This window comes from Lepidochelys kempii, chromosome 2, assembly GCF_965140265.1.
Source record: "Lepidochelys kempii isolate rLepKem1 chromosome 2, rLepKem1.hap2, whole genome shotgun sequence".
NCBI lineage: Eukaryota > Metazoa > Chordata > Testudines > Cheloniidae > Lepidochelys > Lepidochelys kempii.
Window position 1 is genome coordinate 228160148 of NC_133257.1, and position 21006 is coordinate 228181153.

Below are 21006 nucleotides of genomic sequence, written 5' to 3' on the forward strand. Positions count from 1 at the left end.
TCGAGCTAAGAACTGAAATTGAAATGTTCTTAAATAAAAAAAAAAAAAAGACCTCTAACTTTACTCACAAACAATGAATGACTTTGGAAATTAGCTTTTTTTCAAAGACTTTACCAAACACATGAATGATTTCAATCTTAGACTACAAGGGGAAAATGAGCTTACCTGTGACATGTACACCCAGGTGAAAGCATTCAGGCAAAAACTAGTTCTTTTAGAGTTCCAACTGATGAGGGACTGCTTTGCTCATTTTACATGTTGTGAAAAGTTCAACCAAGAAACTGAATCACGATTCCCAACTAGGTTTGCACAAGAAATCATTTCTGATCTGAAACTACAATTCCAGGAGCATTTCTCTGACCTTCATGTGAATGCAGGAGGAATACGGATCTTCCAAAACCCATTTGATTGACATCTCGAAAAACTGCCACCTGAACTTCAAATAGAAGTGATTGACCTGCAATCCAATGACTTGTTGAAGGACAAATATAAGGAAGGAAATCTGGTAGAGTTCTATAAATGCCTGCTAAGTGATCAATATGCTCATGTAAAAAACTTTGTCCGTAGATTAATGTCAGTGTTTGGCATTACTTATGTGTGTGAAAAAACATTTTTTGATGATGAAATATGTGAAATCCAACTACAGATCGACCTCATCTGATGAACATATACAATCAGTTTTGATGATAGGGAACACTAACTTTGAACCACAGCTAAATGCAATTTTGTCAGAAAAATATCAGTACCATACTTCTCACTAGTCCTAAAATATTTCTTTTTTTAACGATTTTGCATATATTTAATTTTTTCAGTCACTTCGGCCCGTGAAGCCCCTTCAAAAATCTGATATGGCCCTCATCTCATAAAGTTTGGAGACCCCTGTCCTAAGAGGTTTGTGCATGTTTGATTAGCTGGTAGCAACAGCTAATTTCCTTTTGTTTTCTTTCTCAGCTGTTGAAGTAACAAATCAAACCCTGAAATGAAAGCCACCAGAATGTTATGATTATCATACTAGGTTTCAGGATGAGCAAATTGGAGGAGACTATATCCTGAATTAAACTAGATTATGTGATTTAGCTGTGTGATCCAGTGTCCCAAAGTATCTCTGCTAGACTTCATCATTTGGACCAGACCATGCTCTGCTGTTGTGTAAGTACTTGGGCAAGGGAGGATACGCTCCTTGGTGCAAAAGAACTGTTCATTCTGGTGTATAACACCCTAATGGGGGCAGGGATGAGGCAGGGCACTAATCCTGTCTCTCCTACCTACCATGATTTGGGCTGTTATAGTGGGTTCACTCCCACTAAGGAGGAATTTCTCCTGGAACATCTCTTGGAGCAGTGCTATTCTGCACGATCCCTAATACAGTGGGGAAGCAATCCTGAGAATTAACAGGCTTATAAAGTCCTCAGTAAATAGCAAGGATTTTCCTTGGGTTGGGATATTAGGGGACTTTTCGGAGCTGTTTACATGAGTGACAGTAACCCAGTAGTTCAGTCAAGACTTTGTTAAACCTCCTCCTTTGGGAGGGCGGAATGAAGAGCACACACACATTAACCTCATGGGGTTAAGCAAGGTCCAAAGGGAGTGGCAAAAGCTGGCAAACATCAGCTATTGAAAGCTTTTTCATTACAGTTTAATAGAGGATGAGTAAAGTCCAGCCCTATCACATGTCCCTAACCACAGTAGACCCGTCAATTGCTTTATAGCCTTCCAGCAAAGGAGAAGAAAGGGTAACTATGAACAATTCTCACGGTAAGTCAGTACATTTATTTTTATACCAGAGATATTTAACAAAATTCAATGATATGTAAAAGAAAAAATCCAAAGTAACTGCAGGCTCCTTTAAATAAACACATTGTATTGCTGTTTGTTTTATAACTATGATAAATTACATAAAATGATAGACTCAGAAGGATCATGCAGATACAAATGCATGTGTATATACACATAAGCAAATATATTGATTTCCATGGGGAGTTCTTCTGAAAAACTGAAGACCGAATATGATCCTGGTTTTAAACAAAATGACAAATGAAAATGTCATTCATTTATCCTGAACTTAATAGCTGTATGTTCTCTCAGTTAAATGCTATCTTATAATTAAATTTTCTGAGATGCTACATTTCCTAAATAGATTAACATGGGTTCTGAAGAGAAAAGAAGCTTAAAAACTGAAGGCAGAATATGCTGCCAGTTTCAAATAAAATGTCATCAACATATTTGTCCTCAGCTTAATAGCTGTATACTCTCAGTTATGTACTGACTCATAACTACATTTTTCTGTGATGCTTCATTTCCTAAAGAGATTAAAATGAGGACTGAAAACGAAAGAATGTCTGATGTGAATGGAAGAGCTGGTAATGCTGCTGTACCAGACCAGGACTGTGAATCCAAAAGCAAATGGTAAATATTTTAGTCTATTTTAAAATATTGTTAGCATTTTTAAATATTTAGGATCAGATTTTACCTTGAAATACATTTTACATAAATTACATACTTTCCCCATGTACAAAATTCTTTTGAAATCTATTATTTTTCAAATATAAATAAAATATCTGCCAGATTATTTGGCTCCTATTGAATTCATCAGGTCAAAGAAAGTCTAACTAGCAGACTTCGGCCAGCAACACTGACTGAACCTTTCACTGGGGCAATGGGATAGAGACAGAAGATTCTTTCATCTTCCTCCTTGTTCTTTCCCGTAGAGAGGGGAGTGGCAGTTGTATCCACTATACTTCATTAAAAGGCATATCTAAAATAGTGCTAGAACTGAAGCTGGAATAGATAATGGGCAGCTGAAGCACATGTGCCCGAAAGTTAAGTAGGAATTATGTTTTTTTAGTAGGGGTGACTAAGGCCTGGTCTACTCCTTAAACTTAGGTCGACCTAGCTATGTTGCTAAAAGATGTGAAAAATTCACACCCCTGAGAGAAACAGTTAAGCAACCTAAGCCGCAGCGTAGACACTGCTAGGTTGACAGAAGAATTCTTCTCTCAAACTAGCTACTGCCTTTCAAGGGCATGGATTTACTACAGCAATGAATAAACCCACACTGGTAATGTAGATGTACCCAAGGGTCAAGGACAGTTTTATATACCCTGAACACCATTCCTACTACTTCATCCATCTACCTCGTATAGTAGTGAACTGTGGCAGGAATGGATTCTGTGAGTTCTGTCCCTCTCCCTATTTAGAAAATTGCACAGTGCCTCAACTCATGGCTTCCCATGCCATGTAACAGGATCACCAGAAGACATGAATCCTCATAAATATGTTAGAAGTGGAGGGTTGAGTACAGCCTGAAGGGAGATTCTGAGAATCGGGAGGTTTCAGGGCACAAACTGGAGAGAAGTGCTTTGTCACAGGTGAGCCTGATATGGGTATGTGCAACTGTTACTTTGCAAACACAAAGGATCATCACTGCCAATGTTAGAGGGGAAAAAATCAGCAATATTTGATCTTTCATCTGGAGCTTCCTGGGCATCACTGAGCCTATAGCTCTCCCGCAAAATCCATGAAATACTTTGACTTTCTGCCTTTGCTGTCATAACATCTAAATGAGTCTAAGAGGCTTTAGCTGCAAAGTGTGGGGATTTTTTTTCAGCAAAATCTCTAGAGGTATGGGCCTTTCCTTGGCTTCTTTGGTGGAGGATTCCAGAATGGATCACTGACTATACAAAGAGAATCATATCACTGGAATTCATCTTCCTCCTATTTCACACTAAGGAAGCACATTTCCTGACTACATTGGATGAAGATGGCCCCTAAAAGTTTATAGTACTTTGTTGCTCTCCTTGAGTTCTGAAAATGGGTATCCAATCATTCATTAGCATTAGTACTTACTGAGTGATACATTCTAACAAGTCAATAACACTGAGAGAAAAAACTGTCACAATTCTGATTTTATGGTAACCACAAGGTATGAGGATACTAGTTTATTGTGAAAACATTGTCAGCTAAAATTCGACACCCCCCACCACCACCAATTTTGTCCTTGATGGATGATCTTATAGAGACAAGGTGGATGAGAGTAATATCTTTTATTGGACCAACTTCTGCTGGTGGGAGAGAAGCTTTCGAGCCACAGAGAGCCCTTCTTCAGGTGTGGGAAAGGTACCTCATCCACCTTCTTTCTAATATCTGGGGCCTACACGACTACCACTACACTGCATACAACAATAGATTACTTTATATTCTGTTTACTGTTGCAAAGAAGGCAACATCTACTAACATCTTCAGTTTAATCTGTATTGGAACGTGATGCAACTTAGACACTTACTACAGCAACAGTAATATAGTAAATCCACCACTCCAAGAGGAGGCAGCTAGGTCAATGGAAGAATTCTTCTGTCTACCTACTGGTGTATAGGGACTTAGGTCAGCTTAATTATATTGTACAGGATGTGAAACTTCTCATAACCCTGAGTGATGTAGCTAAGCCAACCTAACTTTTTAGTTTAGACCAGCCCTCGGGAAAAGACAAACTAATACAAAGCTGTAAAATGCTGGAACTATTTGTCATATTTTCAACTAGATATTACCTAGGTCTCAGTGCTCAATGGCTATATACATTTTTCTAATTTTTAGAAGTATTTATTAGAGGGAAGATATGGTGAGGCTTTAATTGAGGAATGTGCCTACCACTTGTTGGGTGGAGTTCATAGGCTATGGTTACTGCGTGGTGTGCAATGCAGCTAACAGCACTTGCAGAAGTATGATCATCTTTCTTTTATTTACATCTGGCCAGAAGGCTGCAACTGTTTATTTTGGATATGGACCTTGCTACTGAGACTCAGGGTTATAATGATGATGTGATACAGTCATAATATTGTAATAACCTTATCGACACTAAGGAGTTTTAGAAAAAAATTTCCTGATAGTGCTATGATGCACCAGTGGGAGTGCTACTGTAGACAAAGCTGTGGCCACTTTTGGTGTTTTGCCACTGTGTCAGTACAGCTTGCACAGATTTGATTGCATGATTGGGACTAAGTGTGGATTTCTCACTTTACTGCATGAAGTAGCTACAGCTGGTGTTTCTGGAGTGAATGACTTTATAATACCCCTTGGACACCAGATTGTGTTGCAATAATGTAAAAAGTGAAATAACTCCAGATAAGTTAGAATCATAGAGGTCTAGTGCTGGAAGAGACCGTGAGAGGGAAACTTCCCTGCAAACTGTGAATGTTTTTTCTGTGTTTGTGTCAGTATACTTTTCCATTAGGTTGTACTAAATATGGGACCATCACAATGGGTTACGCTTTGCCCCTCCAACTTTTAATTTTTTCCTGCTGTAGTCTTCTCCTTTCCTTGGTAACAGATTCTACTCAACACCTTGCTTTCTTGGAAACCAGGCCTCAAATCCTGCAAGCTAATCTATGCAGGAGGACCCTTACACCAACAGAGTTATACTGAAGTGAATGGGGCTCCGCATAGGCATAAAGATTCTTCTGTATGGCCCAGTTTGCAGACTGGGTCCTAAACTCTTTTTTGATCTCTACAATACTCTCACCTTTGGGTGAGCTTGGAGAGACCATAATCTACATGTTTGCCAAAAGTAGGGATTCAGTAAGAAATCAAGATACGTAGACTAGCCAATCTATTTCAAAAGATTACCAAGAGCTACTATAGTGAGTTTCAAAAATCTAGCAGATTGACCACAAATGTTAATTTCCTTTCAAATGAACTTTTGGAGAAGTACCATGTTAATGTTCTTTAATATAGTTGGCCTCAGTTTCTTAAACACCTTGCAGACAATGTTTACAGAAATAAACTAAGAATAATCTGCAAATCATCTTCATTTTATGTTCTTATGTCTCTTACGTTCTTGTTTAATTTTGTTTAGATTTAACTGTATTACAACTTTAAATGTTAGAGTTGCAGTTAAATATTTTCTCTTTTACAATGCATTAAAACAATCATTCAAATTCAGCAATGAGGACAAGAAGCAGCCAAAGAAACCTAATGTGGTCAGCCCATTAACAATGGTAAGATATATGCTACGTATATATTCAAGTTTAATAATATACTTTAAACAATGTTTTTAATGTCTCAAGTCTTACTGATAAGGCCTGATCTACGTTTCTGGTATACCTGTGTGGACGCAGTTTATATCTGCCAAACTGTGCTTTTGCCTGTATAGCTTATTCCCCACACATCCCTCCCCCACAAGTAAAGTAAGCTGTACTGGAAAAAGTGCAATTTTACAGGTATAACTGCATCTACCTAGGGGATTTTGCTGGCAGAACAGTGTTAGTCAGGGACCACACCTCTTCACACCCTGACCAAGGGTACTGGAACAATTTGTATAGTGGGGGTGCTGAGAGCTACTGAACCAAACTGTAAACCCTGTATATAATGGAAATCACTTCAAGCCAGGGGATGCGGCAGCACCCCTAGTTCTGGCACCTATGACACTGACCAACATAGCTATGCTGACAAAAGTTTATAGTGTAGACCTGGCCTGAAAAGTTTTACCTGCATTACTATGTCAATTAGGGGTATTATACTTTACCAACAAAGTTATATTAGTAAAAACATTAGTGTAGATGCAGTTTTACCAGTATAAAGGTGCCTTATACTAGAATAGCTTTTTGAAAATTTTTTCAGATTTTGGTATCTGAACTAGAATAAGCTATATCAGTGTAAGTGTTTTAATACCAGTATAACTGTGTTCATACTATGGGGTTGGTTTTTTTGGTTTTTTTTGTTTTTGTTGCTGTAACTATACCAGTATAGTTAAAGTGGCAAAACCTTTGAGGACAGGCCTACACTACAGACTTTTACTGGTATGGTAATGTCAGTTAGGGGTGTGATTTTTGTGATATTTCTAGATCAGTAAAAGTTGTACTGGTAGATGCAGTTATACTGGCATTAAAGTACCTTTGCTGCTATAGCTTATTTCATTTGGAAAACTAGTATTAAACGATACCAACAAAAGCACTTCTTTGACAATATAAGCTGTGTGTACAATAGGAGGGTTTGCCAGTATAGTTATACCAGCAAACTTTTTCTAGTATACACCTGGCATAAGTGTAGACAACCCCTTAATGACAGAGATTTTTATACTGGTGTCTCCAGCCAGGATGAAATCTTTGCTTTTAACTCATTCTTTTGTGCTTAGGTATATTAGATATGCTTTGTGCATGTGGTATGTTAATTACTACTGTTTAGACTCTAATAGGGTAACAAATGTTGGCATCCATGAACAATAATAGAGATTCATAGGAAAGTCCACAGAGTTATTGCTTATTAGCATCCTCAAGCAACTACAAACTTTTCTATTATCTCCCCTCTACTTTGTATGAGTTGCAATATCTAGGCATTTTGTGATTAAATTAAAAATGAAAGATGAAGTAAGATTATCTCTAATTTTTGGCTTTTAGATAAAAGGACTCTTATACCCTTCACTCAGGATTTGCTGATTTTTGTGGATTCTTGTCAGCTCCTCTATTCAGTATAATTTTTAATTAATTATTTTTAACAAGGTAGCTAAATTACACTGAGAGCTCAGATACCTAGAGAGAATGTTTTTCTTTTATATTGCAAAATGCCGGCCAAATTTTGTCCTCCAGGTCTAACTTCTGTTTATTTCAGTGGGAGTTTAAGGACAAAATTGTCTCTGTATCAAGAACCATGCTATTCTAAATAGGAAATATTTTGTGCAGTAAATAATACTTAATATTATTCAGTATTATTCTAGCTGCACAAAATCCCACTAGTAAGAGTAACAGTACCACAACCCCACCTACAATAACCTTGCAAACCTCCCCCCCGCCAACACACACACACAGTTTCTTGTTGGGTCAGGACCCCTACAATTACAACACTGTGAAATTTCAGATTTAAATAGCTGAAATAATGAAATTTATGGTTTTTAAAATCCTATGATCGTGAAATTGACCAAAATGGACTGAATATGGTAGGGCCCTAAATATAAAGATGCTTGTATCAGTATGGCTTATTTCTATAACTTTAAATTATTTTTGTCAAGTTAAATTCTAATCAGAGTGGGTTGATATAAAAGATGTGCGTATACAAGCCTTAAGCTTTTCTGACTTTTTGTTATCTTAACTGTGCATCCCTAATGTTGTGTTAGACCTTTTTAATGCATAAAATTAGAGAAGTTTTCAGCTATGAAAGTGTTTCCATTTTCACATGAAGGTGTTCCCCTTTTCAGTTTCGGTACGCTGATTGGCTGGATAAATTACTAATGGTGCTAGGCTCTGCCCTTGCAATCCTTCATGGAGCAGCTCTCCCAGTCATGATGATAATCTTTGGAGATATGACAGATAGTTTTGTTATTCCACGAAATCTATCTTCAGGTAAGAACTGTCCTCGTTTTTAATTGGTGACATTAGAATACGGCTTGTATGGAGAGAATAATTGTCTGCATTACAATAAAAACAGGAAGGAATGGCAGTTTATCCTCTGGGTAATGAATCCAATGGAGTCAGCTTGCTCCTAATGGCTGAACCAAATTAATCTGTGGCCCTTTTATTACGGAGGAGATATGCCAGAGGTTAATTTTGTCCCTTGTTTCCATGTCTTCCTAAAATATTAAAAGCTCACATTAACTATTATACTGATTTCTACATAGCTGGTGGTACTTTTGAAATGTCACAGAAATGGAAACGTCCTGTGACACTGAATGTGGAGTTGAGGGAAGGAAAAGGTGGATGAATGTGAAATTGCAAGATGAGGTACATGGAAAAGAGAACAGGCAAAATACATATACAATATCTCAAAAAAGAAAGGAAATGCTTCATGTTACCAGGGAAAAGATTAAAAGATTTACATTTCTTGTGTATATGTCAGAACTTCAAACCATTATATCTCTTCCTCAACAGATGCTTTTCATCTTTTAAATAATTATTGTGGAAAACAAGTCTTGTAACAGTCTTTTTTTTTATTTGGAATCTTATGCTGTAAAGTATGCATGCACAATTCATGATGAAGATATAAATTAAACAAAGTAAGCACATTGGCAATGCTTATTTAATAATTATAATAAAGGCTGCAATAGTACTAATTTATATCATAATTGTAATATTTTTTGCTTTTCGTTGCACTAAGCATCTCAAAGTGCTTTACATATGTTAATTAATAAAGGCTTATACAACACTCTTACAGGTAGGAGTTGGAAATAATATTATCCCCCTATTGGAAATGGGGAAAGTGAGGCAAAGTCATGTTCAGCTAAGGTCACCAAGCAAATCAGTGATGAAGCCAAGAGAATGGTTCAGATCACTTGCTTCTCACCAGTGAGCTTTAGCAACTACACTTCTTTCATATCCTTAGTTTTTATTCAACTAATTATTATTAATTATCACCTAACAAATCAGACAATGGCTTTAACTACCATCACTATGCTCTCACATACACTGAAGGTTCTACACTCATAAATCTAATGGCAACATGTGGACCTACATTTGTAAAGTGATTTAAAGGTGGTACTTGATCTATATAAATACAATGTATTAATAAGACTAATAGTCAGTGTACATTCCAGAATGAATATTATAGACAAAATTCTGATCTAAATTAGACTTGTGTAACTCTGGAGTAAGTGACAGCAGAATTTAACTTTATGTTGTAATTGCCACTGTTGCATTATAGGTACAAGCCTGCACTTTTGGCCTGAAAACCTAATTGTACAACTTGTACACCCTCAATTCCCATTGAAGTCAATGGAGGCCGACGGTACTTTGCACTTCTCACTATTTGCTCAGCACCTTGAAGGATTAGGAGTTTATATAGCAAAGTTATTAAAACATGCTTTAGTATATTTTTATGTGTTTAACAACAATTTCTTATGTTTTTCTTTTAAGGGAATATTTCTTTTAATCCTTATGAGAAACTGGAGGAACAAATGTCCAGGTAATTAGGAATTGTTAATTATCTTCAGGGTTGCCTTTCTTTTAGGCGGTGGTAGAGGTCTCTAGTCAAACCATTACTTCCCTAAAGGTAATTTTATATTTAAACATATGAAACAAACAATTAGCTGGTGAGTTAGATACATGTCAGTCAAAGTGTTACATACAGCTAGAGGGTTACACTCTTTGTTACTTGTGCTGTCCTAGTATACTGGGCACACCCAGAGCTCCTTGCATTCCTGCATTCCCACTCCTCCCCGTCCCGGCACCCTCTCATCCCCTTCTACTTCAGGAACATCCTGCAAGTCACCCTCCCCCTCCCGCGCGCCCCCCCCCATATTGGGAGGATTAACGGAGCTGAAATGAGTGCTGTTATACTGGAATGTGTTCATGGCTGCCATGCACTGGTTCATTGATTTAGCTAGTCTTTTGACAATGACAGAGGTAGTTGAAGTTGATAGCTCTGCTAACCTGATGCCAAGGACTCTATGTGTGCCCTCTGATCCCATTCCAATGACGTTGTCCCAGTGAAAGACATATTTTATATACACTCTGTATTTATAAACTCATAAAATACCAGATAAAAACCAAGATAAGATAAGGCCTGTCAAATGAGTATGCAAGCATGTTACAGACATGCTATGGGATTGCAAAGGTGATGTCAATGCTAGAAGTATTTAATATAGTCAACGCTGCAGAGTAGAAAACTTCTTTTCAATAGATAGCATCCGTAATGTGGAATATTTACCTACGATATCTAATTTAGATATTTATAGAGTACTAATCACTGTAGTACCTAGATATTTATTGCTACTGTATGGAGCTAATTTATCAGTAGAAAGGATTCTCTGAAACTATTCTTTTTTTACAGTGATAACAGCCACTAAGGGCTAACTCTCATGAACGAACCTAAAAATGTTCTCACTAGTTAACCATTATACTTCTCTTTATTTCTTTAAAACCATCTGGGGTCCTGATCCAAAGCCCACTGGAGTCAACAGAGAGACACCTACTGATTTCAATGAAGTCTGGATAAAGCTTTAGCAAAGAAGTTATCATTGTACAGGCTATCCCTGTAGCTCAGAGAACCAAAAAACATAAGTCAGGGCCAATCATAGTTCTAAGAATATAAAAACGGCCATACTGGGTCAGACCAAAGGTGCATTTAGCCCAGTATCCTGTCTTCCAAGAGTGGCCAATGCCAGGTGCCCCCAGAGGGAATGAACAGAACAGGTAATCACCAAGTGATCCATCCCCTGTCACCCATTCCCAGCTTTTAGCAAAGAGGCTAGGGACACCAGTGCTACCCATCCTGGCTATACCCATTGATGGACCTATCCTCCATTAACTTATCTAGTTCTTTTTTGAACCCTGTTATAGTCTTGGCCTTCATAACATCATCTGGCAAAGAGTTCCACAGGTTGACTATGCGTTGTGTGAAGATATACTTCCTTTAGTTTATTTTAAACCTACTGCCTATTAATTTCATTTGGTGACCCCTAGTGCTTGTGTTATGAGAAGGAGTAAATAACACTTTCTTTCTCCACACCAGTCTTGATTTTATAGACTTCTATCATATCTCCCCTTAGTCATCTCTTTTCCAAGCTGAAAAATCCCACTTTTATTAATCTCTCCTCATACAAATGCTGTTCCATACCCCTAATCATTTTTGTTGCCACTTTCTGAACCTTTTCCAATTTCAATATATCTTTTTTTTTCTTTTTTTTTTTTTTGAGATGGGGTGACTACATCTGCATGCTGTATTCAAGATGTGAGTGTACCATGGATTTATATAGAGGCAATATGATATTTTCTGTCTTATTATCTATCCCTTTCTTAATGATTCCTAACATTCTGCTTTTTTGACTGCTGCTGCACACTGAGTGGCTGTTTTTCAGAGAACTATCTACAATGACTCCAAGATGTCTGTCTTGAGTGGTAACAGCTAATTTAGATCCCATCATTTTATGTGTATAGTTGGGATTATGTTTTCCAATGTACATTACTTTGCATTTATCAACATTGAATTTAATCAGCCATTTTGTTGCCCACTCACCCAAAGTTCTTTAAAAGTTCTCTGGGCAAGTCATTTCCCCCCTTCTTTTACTCTAGAAGATTATGAACCAAAAGAATCACCAGTGCATTTTTTGTAATTATAATAAATCACATCCTGAGAACAGCCCCTAAAACATTGGCTACATAAGCATAGAGAAGTAAATAGAAATTTTTTTTGCTGTATATAAAGTTATGCTTGGTGGTGCTTTTATTTCATTTCCATTTTGAGGGTTAACAAAAATTATTATAGGCATGAAAGAACTTATATCTGTGAAAGCCTGAAAAGACTGGGACTATTTATTTGAGAGAGAAGATTAAGTATGGACATGATACAGATATACAAAATAATGAATGGCATAGAGAAGGTAAATCAGGCACTCTTATTTACCTTTTCTTATAATGCAAGAACTAGGGAGCATCCAATGAAATTAAAAGGCACCAAATTTAAAACTGATAAAAGGAAATGCTTTATTTGCCAGTTGGAACTCATTGCCAAGAGAGATCCCTGGGGCCAAGATCTTAGTAGGATTCAACATAGGATTAGCTGTTTGCATGGCTAGTGAGGCTATCCACTTTTACAGATCAGATAAATAAAACTAAAGTTAGGATTGAAAATCCTATGCTTTGAGACATAGGAAACCACTAAATAATGAGTGATAGAATTAAATTACCCTGTGCACATGTATGGAGAAGGAACTGTGTTAACTTGAAATTGTTTGATATGAGATGTTGTTATAGTATCAGTGTTAAGTGGAATTGAATGATTGGGTATGTTGTGGGACCAAGACCAAAACAAACATATGTTCTGGATTGAGTTTCCTTGCAGGAGTCCAAGAGCTTCTGCATCTCTGTGCAACCAGTGTCATATGTTCGTTTTGGTCTTGGTCTTGGAATTTTGGGAGGCTGAATTTGAAGGAAATTTGGCTACTGAGGAAAGAGGGAGCAGGATTACCGAGGGAGTTGGGGAGCTAGACTGTCATCAGGAAGGGAAGTGCTGCTGGGCTTTTATAAGATGAGAGTGTCCCTAGTGGAGTAAGAAGTAGACTGGTTACTGAAAGCAATTGTTTGGTTTATGTTATGTTTAATGTGGTTAAATAAAAGTTTAGCGGGTTTGTTTTTTTTTTTAACCCAGAAGTTGGAGGCATACTCAGTTGGTGGGTTTGAAGAGATTTGAAGAGCCCTCCAAATAGTTAGGAGAAGAAGCCAGGATTGCCCAATATTTACAGACAAGTGTCCTGAGTAGAAGATTAGAGTGATAAAAGGGTTATAGTAGCGACCCAGAGAGAACAATGTTGAACAAGGTGTGTGCCCAGAAAGGGGCAGGTTATGACAACTTACAGTTCATTTAGGATAAAAATGAAGTAGTGTGTGAAAATCCTATAGTTCAGGATTTACATAGGAAGTCGTATAGGAATCTTATACTTTATAAAAAACTACTAAATAATGGGTAGTAAGATTATATTTCCCTATGCACAGTTTATTCCATAATTGTCCATTATATGGTTCTTGCATCTTCCTCTGAAGCATCAGGTACTGCCTGCTGTCAGAGATAGGATGTGGAAATAGGTGGACCACAGGTTTGAGTCAGTCTAGCAATTCCTATATTTCTATGATCTTTTATTCCTTCTCTCTTTTTCATCCATCTCTCATTTTCTTTTTTCTACTCCCCCGCCCTTTTTGGATTCTCCTTCTTTTTCCCCTTTCCATTTCCTGTTGCCCTTTCAAAAACCACAACTTCTCTTTTCTCCCTCCTTTACAGGTGTCAACCTTTCTCCTGAAGATTGTGGCCCTGCCTACTTTTGTTGTCTTTCACAAACCTCACCCATGTACTGTATAACCAGCATTCCTGGGCTTGCTCTTGAAAGCAATTTATCAGAGATTATTATGTTAAATTCTAGTCCCTATTATACATTAAAAACAATTTACAAGAATGGGAATTATTAACATAAAAATTACATGGATAAATTCAGGAATTGGGTTCTAAAAATGCACATATTGTTTCTTACTCAGATAATAGTTATACCTAAAATCCAGCTTTCATCCAGAACATTTGTTGTTGAATAATTAATTCACAGTGCAATGTTCAATTAACTTTCACCAATGATTCTACCAAAATAAATTTGATCAATAATGAATTTCACACAGAATTGAAGTCCCTTTGTTATGGATTGTCATAAAACAAATCCTGTAATACTTGCTGTTGAATTTTAAAGATTCTTTATAGAGAGACAAGGTGAATAAGATAATATCTTTTATTGGACCAACTTCTGTTGGTGAGAGCAATAAACTTTTGAGATTACAGAACTCCTCCTCTTCAGGTCTTAATATCCTGTGACCAACCCAACTACAACAACACTGCATGCTGATTCATTATAATTTTACAGTGTTTAAGGTGATTTAAGGTCAACATTTAGCTAATCATTCAGCTTTAAGTTAGCCATTAACCTCTTTTTATAGTTCAGTTTAGATATGATTAACTTTATATATTATGAAATCTCAAAGTAAAATTGAGTTGTCATGTAACAATGGGGAAAAAATCAGTCACTTTCTTCTAAAGTGGGACATTTATTAGAATATAGAAAACAGAATTATCAACAAAGCTACTCTCTCTTTTTGTACTTCACTGCAGAGCTTTTGCTTACAACCTTCCCAATCCCCCTCCTGTCTGGCTTCCAATTCCAGCTACAGCTTTAAAGAAACAGTACACATAATCTATAGGTGTGGGACGATCCAAATGGCTTTTATCTTTATTTTGTAATTATTCATCTTTATATAAATGTACTAGTCTAGTAATGAAATTTGGCATGTGCCTCACACAAAGTAAGTTTAGATGTAATTTCCTATTGTATGGCTATGGCACATGGAATATAGTATTGAATAAAATTAAAATACATGTTATGAATATACATATGAGCTAGAGGAATTTGCTGAACTTTAAATTATCGTAATAAAATGGAATTCCACTTCAGGAATTTATTGGCATCTACCTGCAACAAAGGTTTATTTAATACCTTTCTTTTTTTTTTTTGGTCCTATATGTGATGAGGATCATTGTGATTTAACCGAATTAGCTTTATAGAGGAGTGCTTTTTTTGTTTGTTTGTTTTTCTTCAGGAATACATACTAATTTTAAAACTAAATTATTTCAAAATTCTTTCACTGAGTAAATGAAATTGTGTATAACTAGTAAAGGATGATGACAGTCAAACATGAAATAATAATTTCAATTATGTTATCCTGGCTGCTTCATTAAATTCAGAATGGGATTTTCAAATTCCACCCTTTACCTTTCTTCATTATTAGCAGTACAGTACTTCCACAGTAAAGTATATTCCAAGTAGGTTTTCTACCCATATGTCAGTGGCCTCTGAGCTATCCATTCTCAGATTAAAAAAAAGTACAGGTTTTTAGGTAACTTGTGGAGGTCACACATTTAAGTGGACAGATATGAAATATGGTTCTAAAAGTATCTACAGAAAAATATTCCCAACACTGAAGAGAGGAAAAAATGCAGATAGTGTCCAAATAATATTCCATATTGGTTTATTTGTGTATGTAAAGTACTGAAGTTAAAATCTATAACTAAAAGACTTGTTTGGGGTGAAAAAAAATCCAATTTAAAGGATCTCTGCAATTTTGTTCCTTTCAGATATGCATACTATTATTCTGGAATAGGAGCTGGTGTTCTATTTGCAGCCTACATACAAGTTGCATTTTGGACACTGGCAGGTGGACGGCAAATTAAGAAAATCAGACAACAATTTTTCCACTCAATAATGCGACAGGAAATTGGGTGGTTTGATGTGAATGATGTTGGGGAACTCAACACTCGACTTATAGAGTAAGTATATTTTTAACTATCAGTTGTGATATTCCCTTTACAACCATGTTTCTTTACCTTATTAAACATGAGCTATATTAAAATGTCTTCAAAATCCTTCTATGAGAATCTAGTGAATTTCATGTCTACGTGTTGAAATGTACAACATGGAGAGCCCTGCAGACTGGACTCCTTTACTCTACCAAAGATCAGGGATGTCACAGCAGCATCCATGCCAGCACCTCATGTTGCCAGGGCAACTAAATCCTATCCTGAGGGATCATTACCAAGAAGGAAAAATAATAGTTCAGTTTTCATGCACATTGGGGGCCCAAGCTAACAAGATGTTGAATAATTCTGGCAAAAGGTCAGGCAACCTCAACTCCCAATCACTTTCTTCTGCTCACATGAAACGAACTGCCCTGTCTTTCCTGGGACTCACTGGAGAACTTTCAAATGAGTCCAATATATGCATTTAGGAGATGATACGGAATGGATAGATCGGGTCCAGCATGGACAAAGTCTAGGGATGACCTTTAACCCTGTTGGAGGTCATTTGGAAAAGGTTACATTACATTTTCCCTGGGGAATGTCCAGTTTTCCAAGGTTGCATTATATTTTCTCAGGAGAGCTGTCCTGGGGGCAGCTGTTGACAAATATTGGAAAGAGGAATTTAGGAACCCTACAGCCAGCGTGCGCCTCCACACAGTTGTCCATGTGCTTCAAGTGAATCCTCCAAGATTTGCATGTAAAGTTTAAGAAAATCATTCTGAGTCTACAGGGTTTTCTTCCCTGGCCGCCTCCCATGTATGTTTCTGTTGGATGAAACGTTCTTAACCTATGTTAGGTGTGGATACAAAGTGTGCTATATCTAAATTAATCTGCAGTCTAGAGCTTTTAGAAAATGTGACAGAATTGACAAAGTGTACTGCATCAATAGAAAAGCTTTTGTGTTTTCCACACTTTCCTCAACTCTTTGGATGTAATTTTGTTTTTTAGTGATGTCTCCAAAATTAATGAAGGAATTGGTGACAAAATTGGAATGCTCTTTCAGGCAATAGCTACATTTCTCGCAGGATTTATAGTTGGTTTCATAAAAGGATGGAAATTAACCCTTGTAATACTGGCAGTCAGTCCTGTCCTGGGACTCTCAGCTGCTCTCTGGGCAAAGGTGGGTGAAAGCTGTGAATTTTCACTGAGATGTAAAAGTACACGAATGTGTCCTGTTTCAGGTGAGTGAGCCTCTTAATTTCCTCACTAAGAGTCATAGAACATTTAATTCCTTAGGGCAGTTACAAATCATAGCTTTAGGCTTGTCTAAACACAAGTTGAATTATAGAACTATACCTATAGAGGTGTCATAAAAATAAAGGGAAGGGTAACCACCTTTCTGTATACAGTGCTATAAAATCCCTCCTGGCCAGAGGGAAAAACCCTTTTACCTGTAAAGGGTTAAGAAGCTAAGATAACCTCACTGGCACCTGACCAAAATGACCAATGAGGAGACAAGGTACTTTCAAAGCTGGAGGGGCTGGGGGAGGAAACAAAGGGTCAGTCTGTCTGGGATGCTTTTGCCGGGAACAGATCAGGAATGCAGTCTCAAACTCTGTTAAGTTCGTAAGTAAGCTAGCTAGAAATGCGTTAGATTTCCTTTTGTTTAATGGCTGGTAAATAATGCTGTGCTGAATGGAATGTATATTCCTGTTTTTGTGTCTTTTTTGTAATTTAAGGTTTTGCTTAGAGGGATTCTCTGTTTTTAATCTGATTACCCTATAAGGTATTTACCATCCTGATTTTACAGAGTTGATTCATTTACCTTTCCTTTAATTAAAATTCTTCTTTTAAGAACCTGATTGCTTTTTCTTTGTTCTTAAGATCCAAGGGTTTGGGTCTGTGTTCACCTGTACAAATTGGTAAGGATTTTTATCCAGCCTTCCCCAGGAAAGGGGGTGTAGGGCTTGGGGGGATATTTTGGGGGAAGACGTCTCCAAGTGGGCTCTTTCTCTGTTCTTTGTTTAACACGCTTGGTGGTGGCAGCATAGGGTTCAAGGACAAGGTAAAGTTTGTACCTTGGGGAAGTTTTTAACCTAAGCTGGTAAGAAAAAGCTTCGGGGGTCTTTCGTTCAGGGCCCCACATCTGTACCCTAGAGTTCAGCATGAGGAAGGAACCTTGACAACTGGCATAGTTAAAGTGATACAACATATCACTAAGTGATACAGATAAAGTGTCCCTACTGTGGACACAATTTTTCTGATGTAAAGTTGGTTATATTGGTATAGCTTATTCCCATATGGGAAACGGAAGAAGCAATACTACTATAAGGCACCCTTACAACCATATAACTGTGTACACAGTAGGGGTTGTATCAGTGTAACTATATAGCTAAAAACTCACACACCTAACCAAAATGGTTATACTGGTACAAAAACTTTTAGACCAAACCTTAGTCTCAGAAATAGACATTTATTCCAGATTTGTTATTGCTTTTTGCTGGGATTTTCAAAGTGGCCTAAGCAAGTTAGGCCTCTACCATTGAATTTCAATGCGAGTTGAGTGCCTTGATCCTTTGGCTTGTGAAAATTCCAATCTTTGGATACATATGGAAAATAAAATTATCAAAGTATAAGTAGGGTTCTGCTGTGGCTTTTCCTGCTACCTAGCAAGTGTGTGGAGAGCATAGAATCATATATATGTAGGACTAGAAGGGACCTTGATAGGTCATCTAATCCAGTCCAGATGGATCTAATCCAGTCCTACTGGCTGCTCTAACCTATCTGGGATCAGAGTGGTGCAGATCTGCCCTGAGAATCAAACAGGGAGCCATAACCAATTCACTAAGAGCCACCCACACATACACTTGTGCACTGAATGAAAGCAGAAAATCTAGGTTTCAGTTTTTGATAGAGGCTAACACTAAAATTTAATTTTTATATAATTGATGTATTCCTATAATAAGTGGTCTGGCCCATTCTATGGTATTTAAGCAAAAGACTTATTTTCTGGAAAATGGCATTATAATACATTTTTTGGAAAGAGGAGAAAAGTCATAATATGCTCAAGCTGATTCAATTTTTCTTTGAACAATAGGGTTAAAACATTTTCCTTTGTACAGATACTCTCTGCATTCACTGACAAAGAACTAACTGCATATGCAAAAGCAGGAGCTGTTGCAGAAGAAGTTCTGGCAGCAATTCGGACTGTGATAGCTTTTGGAGGACAGAAAAAAGAAATCAAAAGGTCAGAAAAATGTTTTCATTCGTCAGCTAGTTTTAAAACTCTGTCTTTAGATGTTTTGAATTTTTCTTGTATCTTCACTGCTGAAAGTCGGTCTACACCAGGGGGCTGACAAAACTGGTTCCTTGGTGAAAGGGATCTTCAAATAAAGGTAGAGCACTATTGTACTCAGTGTATTTTGGGGTAATTAAGACAGGAAGTTGCCTAATAAGGATGTTCTCTTTTACAGGTTTTATTGTAAGCTGTATAGTTTATTTTTTCCAGATCCTCTCAAAACAAAGACATGATCAGTACCCCAAAGGGTGTACAATCTAACTTCAATATCACACAATAAGCGACAGACAAAATAGACCTATAAACAGACAAAAAAGGGGGATGGGGAAAGAAAAGACAAGGGTAACACTAATAAGATTATGTGGTTACTCAGTAAGCCATGGCATGTATACACCTTGGTAGTTCCATTAAGTTAGGTTCATTTATTCTTATTGTATTATGAAACAGCATTCTTGTCATTTGTCCTGACCTTTTATCTAAAGATGACCATCAGAGCCACAAAACTTGGCAGGAACTCTTCTCTGACTCGTTGCTGAAGGTGAGAGGGGCTGCAGCTCATCTCAACACCTTTCTTAGGGTGCACATCACCATAGTATGTGAATGCACCTTGTCAGTGCTCTCCTCTTACTCATCCACAGAATTTCTTCTTCCAGCCTCTGGTACATGGCACTGTGTGCCCTGAATCAAGTCACTTAATTTGCTTGTATCTCAGTTCCATCTGTCATAGGGTGACTGGTCCCTTTAAAGGGCGATAGGCCAGCACCCCTCACGGGGCCATAATTATTAGCTGCTTCTGAGTCTGAGGGGACAGGACTAAGGGATCAGGTAACAGGTTAATGGACACCTGGACCTCTGAAAAGGCCTAAGAGAGATCAGTCCTGGGGTGTGGAACTATAGGCAGGCAGGGAGGGAGAAAACCGAGCCCAGGAAGGGGTTGAGAACAGTACTCCAGGGGAAGCCACCTGGGAGCAGAGTGCTCTATAGTGGAGTGTGGGAAAGACTCACAGGTAGCCCTGAAAGGGGCTGAGAGCAGCTGAAGAGAAGCCCCTGAAGGGTAGAAGAACTGTTTTGTTTGTTGGGACTCCTTAGCTGGACGTTTGTTACCCTAGAAAGGATTGTTTATGACATGGCCAGAGGTCCAAGCCACATCTCCAGCACTGACCTGTATGTGGAAAGCTGAAGAGACTCACCATGGGGAAGGCAACTGAGGCAGGGAGCACCACCAGCAGCACGCTCAGCCATCAGAGGTTGCTGCACAGCTATCACATCCCATTGCACCCTATAATATCCTACAGGGGTGCATGATTATACATTTTTAATGTTCATGAGGTGAACAGGTATTGTGGTGACAGGACCATTTAAGCACATAGATAAATTTTAAAAATTATGACTCAGCTCTGAAAAATGGTGCCACCTATATTTGAGGCTCTGAATCTCTTGGTCCTCTGTCAGATCTGTGGTTAACAAGTAAATCTAACAAATCTGTGGAAAATTGTGGGGAGACAAAAGGGCAACTGCAGGGAGGATGTCCGGAGGTCCTCTGCTGTACTATTTCTATTTCGTGCTTTTAGGATGATTAAAGACATTTAAAATAAAAAATATGGGGAATAAATTATTACATATTTTTTTAAAAAATAGCCTGGCAGTTATTTTTGAGACAATTGTTTTCCCAGTCTGCAATACTTCCAGTCTGTGTTAATTACAGTACTTGTCTTTCCTGAACAAGATGAATGCAAGCCCTTGAAGGCTTCCCATTCTATTCCCACTTATTTGGGACCCATAGATATTTATGTACATATAAGGATTTCACCCAACCGTCAGATTTATCTCAGGTTTCTAATAGGGAACAGCACTGCCAACTCTGAATATGTCCTTTTGACTATTTGTTTGAGACAATTTATTATTTTCCTTTTTTAATCTAGGAAAGAAGGGCTGGTTTTCAGGAAATTGAACACAGTTTAGCA

At 37.6% G+C, this 21006-nt stretch overlaps 1 protein-coding gene across 3 annotated transcripts in view; it reads left to right on the forward strand.

Annotated features, from left to right (window-relative positions):
• The first annotated feature begins 1644 nt into the window (after nucleotides 1–1644).
• ABCB1 (ATP binding cassette subfamily B member 1) overlaps nucleotides 1645–21006 on the forward strand; it is a 66808-nt gene continuing 47446 nt past the window's right edge. Inside the window, exons 1-8 of one of the 3 annotated variants that reach the window (XM_073334084.1) lie at nucleotides 1645–1755; nucleotides 2307–2406; nucleotides 5936–5990; nucleotides 8183–8327; nucleotides 9834–9882; nucleotides 15583–15774; nucleotides 16753–16924; nucleotides 18867–18991. In XM_073334084.1, coding sequence (XP_073190185.1) covers nucleotides 1740–1755; nucleotides 2307–2406; nucleotides 5936–5990; nucleotides 8183–8327; nucleotides 9834–9882; nucleotides 15583–15774; nucleotides 16753–16924; nucleotides 18867–18991 — 854 coding nt within the window. In that variant the 5' untranslated portion in view covers nucleotides 1645–1739. The other 2 variants (XM_073334085.1, XM_073334086.1) reach the window with 2 other exon arrangements.